This window comes from Phyllobates terribilis, unplaced genomic scaffold, assembly GCF_046119375.1.
Source record: "Phyllobates terribilis strain yellow unplaced genomic scaffold, ASM4611937v1 Scaffold_11__3_contigs__length_659146591, whole genome shotgun sequence".
NCBI classification, from domain to species: domain Eukaryota; kingdom Metazoa; phylum Chordata; class Amphibia; order Anura; family Dendrobatidae; genus Phyllobates; species Phyllobates terribilis.
The window spans coordinates 111,375,914-111,389,963 of NW_027362771.1; the positions used below are offsets into that span (position 1 = coordinate 111,375,914).

A 14,050-nucleotide genomic window follows, 5' to 3' on the forward strand; every position below is an offset into this window, starting at 1 on the left:
GGTGAGTGAAATAATACTTTGAATGTGTACAGTCAGTGTTGCTGATTGGTTAGCACTGTTACCTTACAGCACCGGGGTCCTAGGTTCAAATCCCACCAAGGATTATAAGAGAAATATACACTGGATATACAAAGTCTACACCTCTGTTCAAAATTACCGCATTTTTGTGGTGTAAAAATAATCATACCAAGAAGAATCATTTCAGAACACTCCACCTTTAATCTGTACAATTCAACTGAAAAATAAACTGAAATTTCTTCTGGTGCAAAAAAGTAAAGAACTAAAACAATGTGGTAGCATAAATACACAAACCCTTAAACTAATAGTTTGTTGAAGTACCCTTTGAATTTATGACAGCATGGCACATCTAGAATTGAAAATCTGTGTCCCCCTCTTCCTTGCAGTAGTGCTCCAAATCTGTCAATTGCGAAAGCATCTCCTGTGAATTGCCCTGGATTCAGGTCTGGTCTCTGTAGGGCCATTTCAAAATGTTGATCTTCTGGCAAAGCCATTCATTTGTCAATTTGGAGGTATGCTTAGGCTGAAAGGTGAAATTCCTCTTTATCTTTTTAGCAGAGGCCTGAAAGTTTTGTTGTAAAATTGACTGATATTTGGAACTGTTCATAATTCCCTCCATCTTGACTAATTTTCCAGTTCCAGCTGCTGAAAAAGAGCCCCAAAGCATAATGCTGCCTCAATCATGCTTCACTGTGTGTACAGTCCTGCTCATCGTTATTGGCACCCATGAAGTTTAACCCCTTTCTGACGTGAGGCGTAATAATAAGTCCTTGTGCCTTGGGCCTTAATAACCAGGTACGTATTATTACGCCTCGGTGATCGCGCCCGCACAGAGGCTGTGCGGGCACGATTGCCAGGTGTCAGCTGATTCTGACAGCTAACACCCGGCACTCTGTTCCAGGAGCGGTCCCGCACCGCTCCTGGCACATTAACCCCCGAAATGCTGCGATCAAAGTAGATCACAGCATTTCGAGAGAAGGCAGAGGAAAGACAGCCCTTCTTACCTTGGATCGGAGATCCTGATCATTGCCATGGTGACCCGATGTAGTCATGAGGCCATCCGGGTCACCAGGCACCAGCAAGTTAGTTAGATCATGCGCAGTGTATGATCTATCTAACTTGTGTCAGTGCAGCGCTGACAGCCATCAGCCTGCAAAAAATGAAAGTCCCATAGTGGGACAAAGTAAAAAAGTGAAAGAAAGTGGAAAAAAAATTGGAAAAATATAAGAAGAAAAAATGAAAAACCAATCCCTATATATATATACACACACACAGTACAGACCAAAAGTTTGGACACGCCTTCTCATTTAAAGATTTTTCTGTATTTTCTTGACTATGAAAATTGTACATTCACACTGAAGGCATCAAAACTATGAATTAACACATGTGGAATTATATACTTAACAAAAAAAGTGTTAAACAACTGAAATATGTCTTATATTCTAGGTTCTTCAAAGTAGCCACCTTTTGCTTTGATGACTGCTTTGCACACTCTTGGTATTCTCTTGATGAGCTTCAAGAGGTAGTCACCGGAAATGGTTTTCACTTCACAGGTGTGTCCTGTCAGGTTTAATAAGTGGGATTTCTTGCCTTATAAATGGGGTTGGGACCATCAGTTGTGTTGTGCAGAAGTCTGGTGGATACACAGCTGATAGTCCTACTGAATAGACTGTTAGAATTTGTATTATGGCAAGAAAAAAGCAGCTAAGTAAAGAAAAACGAGTGGCCATCATTACTTTAAGAAATGAAGGTCAGTCAGTGCGAAAAATTGGCAAACTTTGAAAGTGTCCCCAAGTACAGTTGCTAAAACCATCAAGCGCTACAAAGAAACTGGCTCACATGAGGACCGCCCCAGGAAAGTAAGACCAAGAGTAACCTCTGCTTCTGAGGATAAGTTTATCAGAGTTACCAGCCTCAGAAATCGCAGGTTAACAGCAGCTCAGATTAGAGACCAGGTCAATGCCACACAGAGTTCTAGCAGCAGACACATCTCTTCAACAACTGCTAAGAGGAGACTTTGTGCAGCAGGCCTTCATGGTAAAATAGCTACTAGGAAACCACTGCTAAGGACAGGCAACAAGCAGAAGAGACTTGTTTGGGCTAAAGAACACAAGGAATGGACATTAGACCAGTGGAAATCTGTGCTTTGGTCTGATGAGTCCAAATTTGAGATCTTTGGTTCCAACCACCGTGTCTTTGTGCGGTGCAGAAAAGGTGAACGGATGGACTCTACATGCCTGGTTTCCACCGTGAAGCATGGAGGAGGAGGTGTGATGGTGTGGGGGTGCTTTGCTGGTGACACTGTTGGGGATTTATTCAAAATTGAAGGCATACTGAACCAGCATGGCTACCACAGCATCTTGCAGCGGCATGCTATTCCATCCGGTTTGCGTTTAGTTGGACCATCATTTATTTTTCAACAGGACAATGACCCCAAACACAGCTTCAGGCTGTGTAAAGGCTATTTGACCAATAAGGAGAGTGATGGGGTGCTACAATAGATGACCTGGCCTCCAAAGTCACCAGACCTGAACCCAATCGAGATGGTTTGGGGTGAGCTGGACTGCAGAGTGAAGACAAAAGGGCCAACAAGTGCTAAGCATCTCTGGGAACTCCTTCAAGATTGTTGGAAGACCATTTCCGGTGACTACCTCTTGAAGCTCATCAAGAGAATGCCAAGAGTGTGCAAAGCAGTCATCAAAGCAAAAGGTGGCTACTTTGAAGAACCTAGAATATAAGACATATTTTCAGTTGTTTCACACTTTTTTGTTAAGTATATAATTCCACATTTGTCAATTCATAGTTTTGAAGCCTTCAGTGTGAATGTACAATTTTCATAGTCATGAAAATACAGAAAAATCTTTAAATGAGAAGGTGTGTCCAAACTTTTGGTCTGTACTGTAATATATATATATATATACACATATATATATATATATATATTGTACTCATACCTATTATGAAAAAAATAAAACATACAATAAAAGTACACATATTTGGTATCAAAGCGTTCGGAACGACCTGACTTATAAAACTGTCCCACTAGTTAACCCCTTTAGTGAACACGGTAAAAAAAAAAAAAAAGACGCAAAAAACGATGCTTTATCATCATACCGCCAAACAAAAAGTGGAATAAAACGTGATCAAAAGGACAAATGTAAATAAAAATGGTACCGCTGAAAACGTCATCTTGTCCTGCAAAAAACAAGCTGCCATACAACTCCATCAGCCAAAAAATAAAGTTAGGGATCAGGGATTTGTCTATTTGATCATGTTTTATTCCACTTTTTGTTCGTTGGTATCATGATAAAGCATCGATTTTTATTTAGTTATTTTTACAGTGTTCACTGAAGGGGTTAACTAGTGGGACAGTTTTATACGTCAGGTCGTTCTGGACGTGGCAATACCAAATATGTGTACCTTTTTGGTTTATTTTTTCATAAAAATATTTATTTATGGGTACAATATACAGTTATATGAAAAAGTTTGGGCACCCCTATTAATCTTAGGCTTAATGTTTTATAAAAATTGGTGTTTTTGCAACAGCTATTTCAGTTTGATATATGTAATAACTGTTGGACACAGTAATGTTTCAGCCTTGAAATGAGGTTTATTGTACTAACAGAAAATGTGCAATCTGCATTCAAACAAAATTTGACAGGTGCATAAGTATGGGCACCCTTATCATTTTCTTGTTTAAAATACTCCTACCTACTTTTTACTGACTTACTAAAGCACTTTTTTTGGTTTTGTAACCTCATTGAGCTTTGAACTTCATAGCCAGGTGCATGCAATCATGAGAAAAGCTACTTAAAGTGGCCACTTGCAAGTTCTTCTCCAGTTTGAATCTCCTCTGAAGAGTGGCATCATGGGCTCCTCAAAACAACTGTCAAATTATCTGAAAACAAAGATTATTCAACATAGTTGTTCAGGGGAAGGATACAAAAAGCTGTCTCAGAGATTTAAACTGTCAGTTTCCACTGTGAGGAACATAGTAAGGAAATGGAAGAACACAGGGACAGTTCTTGTTAAGGCCAGAAGTGGCAGGCCAAGAAAAACATCAGAAAGGCAGAGAAGAAGAATGGTGAGATCAGTCAAGGACAATCCTCAGACCACCTCCAGAGAGCTGCAGCATCAACTTGCCGCAGATGGTGTCACTGTGCATCGGTCAACTATACAATGCACTTTGCACAAGGAGAAGCTGTATGGGAGAGTGATGCGAAAGAAGCTGTTTCTGCAAACACGCCACAAACAGAGTCGGCTGAGGTATGCAAAAGCACATTTGGAGAAGCCAATTTCTTTTTGGAAGAAGGTCCTGTGGACTGATGAAACCAAGATTGAATTGATTGGTCATACAAAAAGGCGTTATGCATGGCGGCAAAAAAACACAGCATTCCAAGAAAAACACTTGCTACCCAAAGTAAAATTTGGTGGAGGTTCCATCATGCTTTGGGGCTGTGTGGCCAATGCCGTCCCCGGGACTCTTGTTAAAGTTGAGGGACGCATGGATTCCACTCAGCTTCAGCAGATTCTTGACAATAATTTTCAAGAATCAGTGACAAAGTTGAAATTACGCAGGGGATGGATCTTTCAGCAAGACAATGATCCAAAACACCGCTCCAAATCTACTCAGGCATTCATGCAGAGGAACAATTACAATGTTCTGGAATGGCCATCCCAGTCCCCAGACCTGAATATCTTTGAACATCTGTGGGATCATTTGAAGAGGGCTGTCCATGCTCGGCGACCATCAAACTTAACTGAACTGGAATTGTTTTGTAAAGCGGAATGGTCAAAAATACCTTCATCCAGGATCCAGGAACTCATTAAAAGCTACAGGAAGCGACTAGAGGCTGTTATTTTTGCAAAAGGAGGATCTACTAAATATTAATGTCACTTTTCTGGTGAGGTGCCCATACTTATGCACCTGTCAAATTTTGTTTGAATGCAGATTGCACATTTTCTGTTAGTACAATAAACCTCATTTCAAGGCTGAAACATTACTGTGTCCAACAGTTATTACATATATCAAACTGAAATAGCTGTTGCAAAAACACCAATTTTTTATAAAACATTAAGCTTAAGATTAATAGGGGTGCCCAAACTTTTTCATATAACTGTATTTTTATTTTTTTACTATTATTTTGTGTTTTTTTTTAATATTTTTACATTTTTTTTTCACTTTGTCCCACTATGGGACTTTCACTTATTGCAGGCTGATAGCTTGTATAGTATAGGGATGCAGGAGCATTCCTATACTACACAAACTGTCAGTTCTGAACTCACAGAAAGTTGCCAGATCATGCACTGCACATTATCTGGCAACTTTCCTAGCTCTGGTGACCCGGATGTCAAGTCACCATGGCAATTATTGGGACCCCGCGACGTCATCTCCGATCCAAAGGCGGATTGGCTTTCTTCCCTCTGCCGGCATGCTAAACGCTGCGGATTGAATTGCCGGGAACGGTGCGGGCAGCCTCTGAGCGTGCAAAATCGCCGAGACGTATCCATACGTCCCATGTCAGTAAGTACCAGGCCACAGGGATGTATGGATATGCCTCATGTCAGAAAGGCGTTAAATTAATTTAGCATAGAAACACATTTTGACTTGCCTGTGGTACAGTAGTGTTCAAAATAATAGCAATCCAATATGACTAACCAGATTAATCACTGTTTTTGGTATAAATTATATTACCACATGTCAAACAATTTACCAGTTGGTGCAGTAGATTCTAAGAAAACCAACACACTCAGCATTCATGATCTGCATGTTTCTGAGTCTATGTATTTGAATAATTAATTAAAAGTGGGTGTGTTTAAAATAATAGCAGTGTGGAGTTCAATTAGTGAGGTCAATCATTCTGTGAAGAATCAGGTGGCCCTTATTTAAGGGTGAAGCCAGCACGTGTTATACATGCATTTTTCCTTGAAAGCCTGAGAAATGTGGGTCGTTCGAGACATTGTTCAGAAGAACAGCGTACTTTGATTACAAAGTTGATTGCAGAGGGTAAGATTTATAAAGAAGTACAGACAATGGTAGGCTGTTCAGCTAAAATGATCTCCAATGCTTTAAAATGGGAAGCAAAGCCAGAGAGGCGTGGAAGAAAACGGAAGACTACGATTCGAATGGATTGAAGAATAGCGAGAACGGCAAAGGCTCAGCCACTGATCAGCTCCAGGATGGTCAAAGACAGTCTCAAGTTACCTGTGAGTACTGTGACAGTTAGAAGACGCCTGTGTGAAGCTAATCTCTTAGCAAGAAGTCCCCGCAAAGTCCCACTGTTAAAAAAAGAAAAAAAAGACGTACTGAAGCGGATACAATTTGCCAAAGAACACATCAACTGGTCTAAAGACAAATGGAGAAACATTTTGTGGACTGCTGAAAGTAAAATTGTTCTTTTTGGGTCCAAGGGCCGCAGACAGTTCGTCAGACGACCCCCAAACTCTGCATTCAAGCCACAGTACACTCTGAAGACATTGAAACATGATGGTGCAAGCATCATGATATGGGCATGTTTCTCTTACTATGGTGCCGGACCTATTTACCGCATACCAGGGATCATGGACCAGTTTGCATATATTAAAATACTTGAAGAAGAGGTCATGGTGCCTTACGCTGAAGAGGATATGCCCTTGAAATGGATGTTTCAACAAGACAACGACCCTAAACACACCAGTAAACAAGCAAAATCTGGGTTCCAGTCCAACAAAATTGAGGTTATGGAGTGGCCAGCCCAATCCCCGGACTTTAATCCGATAGAACACTTGTGAGGTGACATAAAAAAAGGCCGTTTCTGAGGCAAAGCCAACAAGTGGCAAAAATTGTGGGATGTAGTCAAAACACCCTAGGCTAGAATAACAGTTGACAGGTGCCAGAAGTTGATTGACTGTATGCAACATAGATGTGAAGCAGTTCTAAAAAACTGTGGTTATACAACTAAACATTAGGTTAGTAATTCACAGGAATGCTAAATCCTAAAAGAAAAAAAAAAGAAAAGGAGTACATATTGTGAGTTTGTAAAGACAAGTGCAGACACTGCTATTCTTCTGAACAGCCCAACCCCATTTTGTTATTTTCTGTAAAGTAGTTCAAAATAATATACATTTCTCTTCATGTTTTTAATTAGAAAACAGTGTGCAATGTTCCCAATGCATGGAAATAAAAACTAGTATAAAGACTTTGTGCTTAACTCATGTTTTTGCACACACTGCTATTATTTTGAGCAGTACTGTAAATCACAAAAGAGATTCACCTGTGATTAATTTTCGATGCCCCTGTGTCACAAATTAGCCAATGAATGATGACTTCAGTGTTTCAAAAAGCCACATGGTAGGCCATGTTCCTTTGTAACAATGGTGAACACAAAGGAGCTGTCTGAGGACATCAGAACTGCTATTATTAGCAAACACAAGACTTCCAAAGAGTATAAGGCCATCTCCAAAGACCTTGGTATCCCAGTTTCAACAGTGCGCAGTGTTATTAAGAAGTTTGCGAAGCATGGAATCGTCAAGAACCTCCCTGGATGTGGGAGAAAGAGGAAAATTGACGAAATATTTTTGAAAGTTGGTGCAAATGGTGAAAAAAACACCACGTCAAATATCCAAAGACCTGAAGGCCAATCTGAAACAGTCTGGGGTCATGGTTTCAACAAGTACCATATGCCTCACACTAAACCAACTAGAGATTTATGGGTGAAGGCCAAGGAAGAAACTATTGCTGAAGAAAAGACATAAAAAGGAAGGACTGATCTTTGCTAGAGTACCTTGACAAACCACAATCCTTTTGGGAAAATGTTCTGTGGACAGATGAAACAAAAATGGAGCTTTTTAGCAATGCAAAGCAGCAGTTTGTTTACAGACGACGCAATGAAAAGACCACCTTACCAACAGTTAAACATGATGGAGGATCCATAATGCTGTGGGGTTGCTTTGCTGCATCTGGTACTGAAGGCCTTGACTGTATCAGAGGAATCATGAAATCTGAGAATTATCAAGAGATTTTAGAGTGAAATGTCCTATGCAGTGTAAGAAAATTTGGTTTGAGTCCAAGATCATGGGTCCTCCAGCAAGACAATGACCAAAGCACACATCCAAAAGTACACAGGAAAGGTTGAAAGAGAAAAAATGGACTGTTTAAAAATGACTAGCAATGAGTCCTGACCTCAATCCCATTGAAGATCTTTGGGATGAACTGAAATCTGCCATTGTGAAAAAGAACCCTGCAAACATTCAAGAGCTTGAACAAACTGCAAAGGAAGAGTGGGAGAAAATTCCAGCTGAGAAGTGCAAGAAGCTTAGAGATGGCTACAAAAAAGCATTTGGAGGCTGTCAGCAATGCCAAAGGGTGTGCAACCAAGTATTAATTAGGGGTGCCTTTATTGCTGCACATGCTGTTTATTCTGTTTTTTCTTTGAAATTGCAAAATGGAAGTTGAAAAACAATGTTTTATTGTTGTATTACTTTGGACCACTAATTAAAAAATCATGAGGATATAACTTTGGTACATTTCAATTTATTTCTGAAGATATTGTACAGTCTATGAAAAAAAAATGAAGGGGTGCCAATAATAGTGAGTAGCACTGTATGGTGTTCCTTTGGTGATGCATAATGTTAGCTTTGCACCAAACATACCTTTTACAATTATATCCATAAAGTTCATCCTTGGTTTCATCAGACCATAACACATTTTCCCAAATTCTTTTGGCAGACTTTATGTAAAGTTTGGCAAAACATCGCCATTGGATGTTTTTCATTTGTAAAAAAAAATGCTTCTGTTTTGCCACCCTATGACACAGGCTATACATATGAGGAATATTGGAGATTGTTGTCACATGTAGTACACAACGAGTATTTGCCAGAAATTCCTGCAACTACTTTAATGTTGATGTAGGCTACTTGGCAGCCTCCAATACCAATTTTTTTCTTTGCTTTTCATCGATTTTTGAGTGACGTCCAGTTCTATGTAGTGCCAAATTTAAGCCACTTCTTGATGAATGCCTACACAGTGTTCCATGGTATATCTAATGCTTTGGAATTTTTTGTGCCCTTCTCCTGACTGATAACTCTCAACAATGAGATCCCTCTGCGGTGCTATAAGCTGTTTATGGACCATGGCTTTTGTTGAAAATGTGATTACGAAAATGTCAGAAAAATTCTACTAAAACATTAAGACTTTATAATGGGAATCACTTTAACCCCTTTCTGACGTGTGACCTAATAGTATGTCATGGTGACCTGGGCCGATTGGACCAATGACGTACTATTAGGTCATATGGCGATCGCGCCTGCACACAAGCGGTGCGCGGCGATCCCCGCAAGGTGTCAGCTGATAGTCACAGCTGACACCCGGTACTATGTGCAGGGAGCGGTCCCGCACCGCTCCCTGCACATTAACCCCCTCAGTGCTGCGATCGAAGTCAATCGCAGCATTGTGGGGGCAAGGGGAGGTAATCGCAATACTCACCTCCTCTCCCGGCCTCCAGCGCTGTCTGCTGCGGCTTCCAGGATGTTACCATGACGACCCGATGTCGTCATGACAACATCCGGGTCACCAGACAGCAGGAAGATACTTTGGTCATGCGCGGTGCATGACCAAAGTATCTTCTGCAACTGCAGCGCTGACAGCCTGTATAGCACAGGGATGGTGCTCCATCCCTATGCTATACAGGCGATCAGAATAAAAAAAGTGAAAGTCCCATAGTGGGACACAGAATAAAAGTGCAAAAAGTGTTAAAAAAGGGAAAAAAAAAAAAAAAATTGTAAAAGTGTTAAAAAAATAAATCCACCAAAAATAAAAATATAATGTACCCATCAATAAATATTATTATGAAAAAAAAAAACCAAAACAATGAAAGTACACATTTGGTATCCTAAACTGTCCTACTAGTTAACCCCTTTAGTGAACACGGTAAAAAAAAATAAAAAAAAACGAAGCAAAAAACAATGCTTTATCATCATACCGCCAAACAAAAAAAGGAATAACACGCGATCAAAAAGATGAATATAAATAAAAATGGTACCGCTGAAAACGTCATCTTGTCCCGCAAAAAACAAGCCACCATACAGCTCTATCAGCGGAAAAATAAAAAAGTTATAGCTCTCAGAAAAAAGCGATGCAAAAAGATTTTTTTTTCTATAAAATAGCTTTTATTGTGTAAAAGCGCCAAAACACAGAAAAACGATATAAACGTGATAACGCTGTAAACGTACTGACCCGAAGAATAAAGCTGCCTTATCAATTTTACCACACGCGGAACAGCATAAAAAAAAAACATAAAAACCATTTCGGAATTGCTGGTTTTTGTTTATTCTGTCTTCCAAAAATCGGAATAGAAAGCGATCAAAAAATGTCACGTGCCTGAAAATGGTACCAATAAAAACGTCAACTCATCCCGCAAAAAACATGCTGTCACATGACTCTGTCGGCCAAAATATGGAAATATGGAAAAATTATAGCTCTCAAAATATGGCGATGCAAAAAGTAGATTTTACAAAAAAGTGTGTGACAGCTGTCAATCATAAAAACCAGATATGATTCTAGTATCGCTGTAATCGCACCGACCCGAAGAATAAAGTCGTCTAATCACTTATACCGCACGAGGGACGGCGTAAAAAATAATCTCTAGGGTTAGGGTTGTGTTAGGGTTGGGGTTATATTAGAGTTGGGGTTAGGGTTGGGATTTTTTTCAAAAGTAAAAAAAAAAAAAGTTGATGATATGGCGACTAGTATTGAGCGCAAGTGCTCGCTACTTGAGTTTGCATCGGGTGCTCGGGTATGCACTGAGTATCGCGGGTGCTCGAGTGAGATGCTCGAGTCTCAGCTCCATATGCTTCGTGGCCAAAAAAACCTTGCGGGGATTGCCTGCCATGCAAGAGCGAGTTTTTTTTGGGTGTCTAATAACCGTGAAACATGCGAGCGGGGACTCGAGCATGTCACTCAAGCACGCGCGATACATGGTGCATACTCGAGTACCCGATGAAAACTCAAGTAGCGAGCACTTACGCTCAAGATTAATGACAACTTATTCAATATGATGACCTAATGTTACCAAATTCTGTGTTGTACCCCTGGGTTCAAAATGTTCACTATACCCCTTGATAAAATCCTTGAGGGGTGTAGTTTCCAAAATGGGGTCACTTGTGGGGGGTTTCCACTATTTAGGCACATCAGGTGCTCTCCAAACGCGACATGGCGACCGCTCTTAATTCCAGCCAATTTTGCGTTCAAAAAGTCACACAGTGCTCCTTTCCTTCTTAACTCTGCTGTGCACCCAAACACTGTATTTTCCCCACATATTGGGTATTGGCGTACTCAGGAGAAATTGCACAACAGTTTTTGGGGTCCATTTTCTCCTCTTACCCTTGTGAAAATAAAAAAAATTGGGGCTAAAACATAATTTTTGTGGAAAAACTTTGATTTTTTTATTTTCACGGCTCCATGTTATAAACTTCTGTAAAGCACTTGGGGGGTCAAGGTGCTCACCACACATCTAGATAAGTTCCCTGAGGGGTCTAGTTTCTAAAATGGTGTCACTTGTGTGGGGTTTCCACTGTTTAGGCACATCAGGGGCTCTCCAAACATGGCGTAAGCTAATTATTCAAGCAAATTTTACATTGAAAAAGTCAAATGGCGCTCCTTCTCTTCCGAGCCCTGCCGTGTGCCCAAACAGTGGTTTTCCCCCACATATGGGGTATCGGTGTGCTCAGAAGGAATTGCACAACAATTTGCATGGTGCAATTTCTCCTGTTACCCTTATGAAAATGTAAAATTGGAGGCTGAAAAACATTTTTGTGGGAAAAATGTGAAAATTTTATTTTTACGGCTCAATATTCTAAACTTCTGTGAAGCACCTGGGGGTTCAAGGTGCCCACCACACATCTAGATAAGTTCCCTGAGGGGTCTAGTTTCCAAAATGGTGTCACTTGTGGGGGGTCTCCACTGTTTAGGCACATCAGGGGCTCTCCAAACGCAACATGGCATCTCCTAATTATTCAAGCAAATTTTACAATCAAAAAGTCAAATGGCGCTCCTTCCCTTCCGAGCACCCAAACAGTGTTTTTTCCCCACGTATGGGGTATCTGCGTGCTCAGGGGAAATTGCACAACAAATTTTGGGGTCCATTTTTCCTTTTATCCCTGCGAAAATCAAAAAAATTGGGTCTAAAGTAACATTTTTATGAAAAAAGTTAAATGTTAATTTTTTTCTTCCACATTCCAAAAATTCCTGTGAAGCACCTGAAGGGTTAATAAAGTTCTTGAATGTGGTTTTGAGCACCTTAAGGGGTGCAGTTTTTAGAATGGTGTCACTTTTGGGTATTTTCTGTCATAAAAAAACCTCAAAGTGACTTCAAATGTGATGTGGTCCCTAAAAAAATGGTTTTGTAAATTTTGTTGGAAAAATGAGAAATCGCTGGTCAACTTTTAACCCTTATAGCTCCCTAATAATAAAAAATTTTTGTTCCAAAATTGTGGTGCTGTAAAGTAGACGTGGGAAATGTTATTTATTAACTATTTTGTGTGACATATGTCTCTGATTTAAGGGCATAAAAATTTAAATTTTGAAAGTTGCAAAATTTTAAAAATTTTTGCCAAATTTCCATTCTCTTCACAAATAAACGCAAGTGATATCGAAGAAATTTTACCACAATCATGAAGTACAATATGTCACGAAAAAACAATCTCAGAATCAAGGGGATCCGTTGAAGCGTTCCAGAGTAAATACCTCATAAAGCGACAGTGGTCAGAATTGTAAAAATTGTCCCATTCATTAACGTGCAAACTACCCTCGGGGGTAAAGGGGTTAAATGATGGCCAGTTTGTACCGACAACTCTTTAACATGAGATTATATGTGATTGGCTAAGTCCGAACACAACAACATCCCCAATTATAAGGTGTTCAAACTTATGCACACCATAATAATACTACATTATTTTAGTTTTGTTATTTTTATTATCCCCCCTCAAAATGATTTCAGTTTGTTTCTCAATGGATTTGTACAGATTATGGGTGACATTACAGGTGGAAAAAGTTCTGAAATTATTTTTCTTTGTATGATTTTTTTTACATGACAAAAACCTGCCACTTTAACAAGGGTATGTAGAATTTTTATATTCACTGTAGAAGTCTGTTCTCCTTGTGTTCGTGTGAGTTTTCCTTTGGGTACTATTTTCTTTCCACACTCCAAAGAATACTGTTTGGGAATTTAGATTGTGAGCCCCAATGGGGACAGCGATGATAGTGACTGTGGAATATGTTGGTGCTACGTAAGTAAGCTTAATAAATTAATAAATTATGATGCAACAATTAGAAGCATACTGAAAAAGTACAGTTTTCTTGGAAGAAAGGATAAAAAGCATGTTCTTTTTAAAAAGAATGTCAGCCTAAATTAAGTTGTCAAAATTTCATCTTAAACAAGAACAGCACTGTAGCCTTGCAGCACTTGGATCCTGGGTTCAAATCCCACCAAGGACAACAACTGCAAGGAGTTTGCGTGGGTTTCCTCCAGGTACTGTTGTTTAATCCCACACGCCAAAGATAGACTTAATAGGGAATTTAGATTGTGGGGGCAGTGATGATGTGTGGGTGCACATACCTTTTAAAGAGAACATTAGATTAATTCTGCCCGAACCACAGAATCAGAGGCTGGCTGCACGATTTCAGCAAAGTATGCCTCTCTCTACAACATTGCAGCATTTCAGAGAAAACATAGTTGAAAATCCAGTGCCAGTTTCTGAAAGGTCTCTTGTAAATATACACACGTGGTAATGACCTGTCAATCAACTAGAACGGTGCATGGGAAAAGCCGGCAGGGGGAGAACTGGATTAGTCAGGTCTTTCTTTATAGTCACCAGTTGGCTTTTCAAACTATATTTTCTCTGAAAAGAGAAAGACATACCTGACTGCAATCACTTAGCCAGGCACTTAATAATGCTGCCCGTGGTTTTATTGTGAGCACAGCGGTTTTTCTAGGAACTGTCCCTATTGAGAAAATTGTGACATTTACATTTCATCAAAATTGCAATACACAAGAGA

General features: G+C 39.8%; 1 protein-coding gene across 4 annotated transcripts in view; it reads right to left on the bottom strand.

Annotated features, from left to right (window-relative positions):
- SYCP3 (synaptonemal complex protein 3) overlaps nucleotides 1-14,050 on the bottom strand; it is a 49,898-nt gene that overhangs the window by 15,160 nt on the left and 20,688 nt on the right. For 3 of the 4 annotated variants that reach the window (XM_073651510.1, XM_073651508.1, XM_073651509.1), the window contains exon 4: nucleotides 6,224-6,297. The exons of the other annotated variant lie outside the window; for it this stretch is intronic. In XM_073651510.1, the coding sequence (XP_073507611.1) occupies nucleotides 6,224-6,297 (74 nt within the window). The remainder of the gene's footprint in view (nucleotides 1-6,223; nucleotides 6,298-14,050) is intronic. 4 annotated transcript variants of the gene reach the window in all.